The 4,566-nt window shown below is 59.5% G+C and overlaps 1 protein-coding gene across 1 annotated transcript; it reads left to right on the top strand.

Moving 5' to 3' along the window:
- Positions 1-237: 237 nt before the first annotated feature.
- Positions 238-3,648, top strand: DOK1 (docking protein 1, 62kDa (downstream of tyrosine kinase 1)). Its single transcript, XM_012658190.1, has 5 exons — positions 238-923; positions 1,270-1,569; positions 1,708-1,801; positions 1,996-2,180; positions 2,408-3,648. Exons 1-5 carry the CDS (start codon positions 864-866, stop codon positions 3,218-3,220), a joined length of 1,452 nt encoding a protein of 483 aa, XP_012513644.1. The 5' UTR covers positions 238-863; the 3' UTR covers positions 3,221-3,648.
- The last annotated feature ends 918 nt before the right edge of the window (positions 3,649-4,566 follow it).

The raw sequence follows: 4,566 nt of genomic DNA, 5'->3' as shown, positions 1-4,566 counted from the left end.
AAGACCAGTCCTAGGACTTCCAAAAAAAAGTCGTCGGCTAGGGGAGACTGGACCCCCCTCCTCTCTCCCCTCTCTGTTCGCCCCTCCCACGTCCCCTAGAGCCCTCCCACATTCCGCCTTCTCCCTCCATTCCTCCCCAGCCAGCTCCCTCCTCTCGTCCTCCTGGTCCTCCCCTCCCCGGTGGAGCTGGCCGCTGCCGCGCCCCCTCCCCCCTCCCCGGACCGTCCCGCGCTGCTCAATGAAGCTTTCTTTTTCCGCGGGTTGGAGGCCGGGCAGCTGCGGTCAGGGAGCTGACTTGCAAGCGGCCACCGGGCGGTGGAGCTGCCCGGGCGGCGGCCCCTGTGGTGGCGGGAAGGCTTCCAGCCCCCAGCCCCCAGCCCTTCCTTCAGGTCCCCGGCTCGCGGACAGAGTAAACAGCCCAACTCGGGCGGGGCTGGGGGAGGGTCCGGCCTGGGGAACTGAAACCCTGAAGGCCCACTTGGTCTCTCTCGTGTCCCAGGGTGCGTGCAGACACTTTCGGGGTGATGCCACGGCCTTCGCTCTGATGTCACTTTGGGCATATGACATCACACGCAGCCCCCAAGCCCAGCCGCTAGGGCCTCTGGCTGAAACTGAAAACCTTCTCCCGGTGGAGCAACTTGTGTGCCCCCAGGGCTGTGGGTAGGGGCCTGGAGGTGGTGCACCGCCCACTTATCTGGTGACCTCTACCCCTTCTTCTTGCTCCTTTCCCTCACCCCACCCCACCCAAGCGGCCCGCAGGGGCCGGGGGGGAGGGACAGAAACGCCTCAGGCGGCCAGGCCCCGCCCCCAGCCCCGCCTCTCGCCCTCTGGGCCAGGAAGCGCGGAAGGAACCTCCGGGGGCCATGGACGGAGCTGTGATGGAAGGGCCGCTCTTTCTGCAGAGTCAGCGCTTCGGGACCAAGGTAGTGGGGGGCAGGGGATGCTGAGCCCCATCTGGGCCAGTGGTGGGTGAAAAGGCCCAGAAAGAGGGAGGGCGCCGGCAGCAGGTTGGAGCGTGGCTCCGGGAGTTGGAGAGCCCGGCGAGGTTCCCGCGAAGTTGCTTTGCACACTCCGGAGAAGCGCCTGCAGTCTCGGGGTATCCCCTCCTTGGTCTTGGGGAGACCGAGCAGCATCATCCTTGGGAAACTTCGCTCCCCGTCGGAAAGCCCCAGATCCCAAATCGGCCTGCGCCACTTCTCCTTCCCCGTCGGGGCCCGGGCCGCCCGTGCACGCCGGCTCCCTCTCCAGCGTCTGTCGCTCTCTCGCTAGAGGTGGAGGAAGACCTGGGCTGTACTCTACCCGGCCAGTCCCCACGGCGTTGCGCGGCTGGAGTTCTTTGACCATAAGGGGTTGAGCTCTGGAGGTGGCCGAGGAGGTTCGCGCCGCCTGGACTGCAAGGTGATTCGTCTGGCCGAATGTGTGAGCGTGGCCCCTGTGTCCGTGGAGAGCCCCCCTGAGCCCGGCGCCACTGCCTTCCGCCTGGACACTGCGCAGCGCTCGCACCTGCTGGCTGCCGACGCACCGTCCAGCGCTGCCTGGGTGCAGACGCTGTGCCAAAACGCCTTTCCGGTGAGGGGTCAGAGCTGCCAGCGAGGGGCTGGGGTGCAGTGGGGGCGGTTACAGAGGCAGAGAAGTGGGCCTGGCTCAGACCCCTCGAGAGCCGCGTTGAGGGAATTATAGGGTCCTCAATGCTCTTTTTTACTACAGAAAGGAAGCTGGGCTCTGGCGCCTGCCGAAAACCCACCTAAACTTTCTGCCCTGGAGATGCTGGAGAACTCCTTGTACAGCCCCACCTGGGAAGGTAGATGCCTGAGAAGCCCGGGAAGGGATGGAGCGGGAAGGAGTGCCCTTGGGAAGCGGGCGGGTACGGTGGGGAAGAAGGAAGCCCTTGAGATCTAGCTTCCAAGGGAGTGCTTGGACACTCTGCTCCTGAGACTTCCCGGTCCCTACCCCTACCCCCAGTCAGTTGTCCATCTAATTGTGTATTCCTTCCAGGATCCCAATTCTGGGTAACCGTGCAGAGGACCGAGGCCGCTGAGCGCTGTGGCCTGCATGGCTCCTATGTGCTGAGGGTAGAGGCAGAGAGGCTGACTCTCCTGACCGTGGGGGCCCAGAGTCAGATACTGGAGCCGCTCCTGTCCTGGCCCTACACTCTGTTGCGTCGCTATGGCCGGGATAAGGTGCAGGGGCTGTCAGGGGGGCTTACTGGGTTGGGTAGCTGTGGGCGGGTTAGGGCAGGACAGTGGGGGGAAGGTCTGACCTCTGGATCCCCCTTCCATGCCTACTCCGTTACCCTGCCTCCATCCCCAAGCAGTCTGTTCTTCGTAGATACCCTAACTAGTTCAGGCCCTGTGATCATGTCCTCTGATGGCTCCTGGTAACACGTTTCCCTCCACACTCTCCTCAGGTCATGTTCTCTTTTGAGGCCGGCCGCCGCTGCCCCTCGGGCCCTGGAACCTTCACCTTCCAGACGGCACAGGGAAATGACATCTTTCAGGCAGTTGAGACTGCCATCCACCGGCAGAAGGCCCAGGGAAAAGCTGGACAGGGGCACGACGTTCTTAGAGCTGAAGCCCATGAAGGGGAGGTGGCAGAGGGGAAGTTGGCTTCTCCTCCTGGCCCCCAGGAGCTCCTGGGCAGCCCCCCAGCCCTGTATGCTGAGCCCTTAGACTCCCTGCGCATTGCTCCAGGCCCTTCCCAGGACTCGCTATACTCAGACCCCGTGGACAGTACCCCTGCTTGGGCAGGGGAGGGGGTACAGTTGAAGAAACCTCTCTATTGGGACTTGTATGAGCATGTGCAGCAGCAGTTGCTGAAGGCCAAGCTGACAGACCCCAAAGAGGACCCTATCTATGATGAACCTGAGGGCCTGGCTGCAGCCCCTTCCCGGAGCCTTTATGATCTACCTCAGGAACCCAAGGATGCGTGGTGGTGCCAGGCTCGGGTGAAGGAGGAGGGCTATGAGCTCCCCTACAACCCTGCCACTGATGACTATGCTGTGCCACCCTCTCGGAGCACAAAGCCCCTCCCAGCTCCCAAGCCCCAGGGCCAGGCCTTCCCTGAACCTGGTATTGCAACTGGCAGTGGCAGCAAAGGCCACAGCTCAGACACTGTCCTGTACAGCCAGGTCCAGAAGAGTGGAACCTCAGGGAGCTGGGACTGTGGGCTCTCTGGAGTCGGGACTGACAGGGCTGGGGTCAAGTCAGACGGCTCCACCTGAGAAGAAAGGCAGGGCTGGGGTTGCTGATAGGAGGACCATGGGAAGGTGGCTCCAGGGATCAAAGAAACCTGTTAGATCCAGTGGGTGGGAGGGGCCAGTGTGACCAGAAGGATTAGGGGAGTCAAGGGAAGGATGATCAATCCCAGGAAGTCCTAGGAAGTGGAAGAGATGGCACGGCTGAGGGATGGTTTCTGGAGAGGGTCAGCACCCCAAAGCCATCCCTTCCCTACTTCCCAAAGGAAGGGACAGCTGCTGGACCAGGTCAACAGAAAGGGATACTTGGTCAGAGTGGGCACAGTTTGAGGGGCCTGTACGGAAGCTGTAGGGAAATGCTGGATTGTGCCTAGATCCTTACCCTTGCATTGTTCTTTGCCCAAGATATATTTAAAAATTTTTTAATTCTCATTAAAGTCAGCTTGGGTTTAAGAGGTCTATGTGTGTGAATAGACAAGGAGGGAACACAGTGGCTGGGTGGGTGTGGAGGGGAACAAGAAGAGAACCAGGAATGTGTTGGAAGCCACAGAAAGAGGAAGGGGCTCCAGGGAGGGGAGCTGAGCACGTGGCGGCTCAGAGCCTGGGTGTCAAATTGGACTGACCTGGGCTGGCCTCTAGCTCTGTGACCCTGGATGAGTTGTAGAACATCTGCAACCCTCAGTTTCCCCTGCTGCCCCTCTGTAAAACAGGAAAAATAGTAATGGGCTCCACCTCACAGGGTTGTTTGTATGAAATCAGGTAAATTTCTCAGGTACTTAGTGTAATTTGAAGCACAGAGTAAGCATTTTTAAAATGGTAGCTATTATTCCGTGAGTGGAGCAACAGGAAGGTGGGCACGCATGGGGAGAGGGGAATAGGAAAGGAATAGGTCTTTTTCACACCATCCTTTCTCCTGCTCTCAGCTGTGACAGCCCCTGTCCCCCAGCACACACACTTTGCCTGTAGGTACCAATCACCTAGCGCTTGTCTGTTGGAGGCTGAAGGGAACTGCGGTGTGGTGGGTGTCCTGGGAACGGCACCAGCTCTGGAATGAGGATTGGATTTCAATCCTACTTGTTTTTCATGAGCTCAGAAAACCTTACCCTTGTTCCTGAGGGCTACTTTCCCAAGGGTGACCTGACCTCATCCACCTGCTTACACAGTCTCAGGATTAGGATGGGGACAACAACAACAACAAAAAAGAAATTCTGGGCATGGCAATGCTCCTAGCAACGATGGAGGCCTGCTGGGTTTTTAATCTTCATCTGTGTTAACAGTATCAAATGATCCAAAAGAAAATGAGAGTCCTGCCAGAGAAGGGACAGGCTTGGGTGTGTTGCTTCTGACCTGAGGAGTGAGGCCATGGCAGCACT

This window comes from Propithecus coquereli, unplaced genomic scaffold (genome assembly GCF_000956105.1).
Source record: "Propithecus coquereli isolate 6110/MARCELLA unplaced genomic scaffold, Pcoq_1.0 Scaffold578, whole genome shotgun sequence".
Lineage (NCBI taxonomy): Eukaryota > Metazoa > Chordata > Mammalia > Primates > Indriidae > Propithecus > Propithecus coquereli.
The sequence above is the reverse complement of the archived record's forward strand: the minus strand, read 5'-3'. Positions and strand labels throughout refer to the sequence as shown.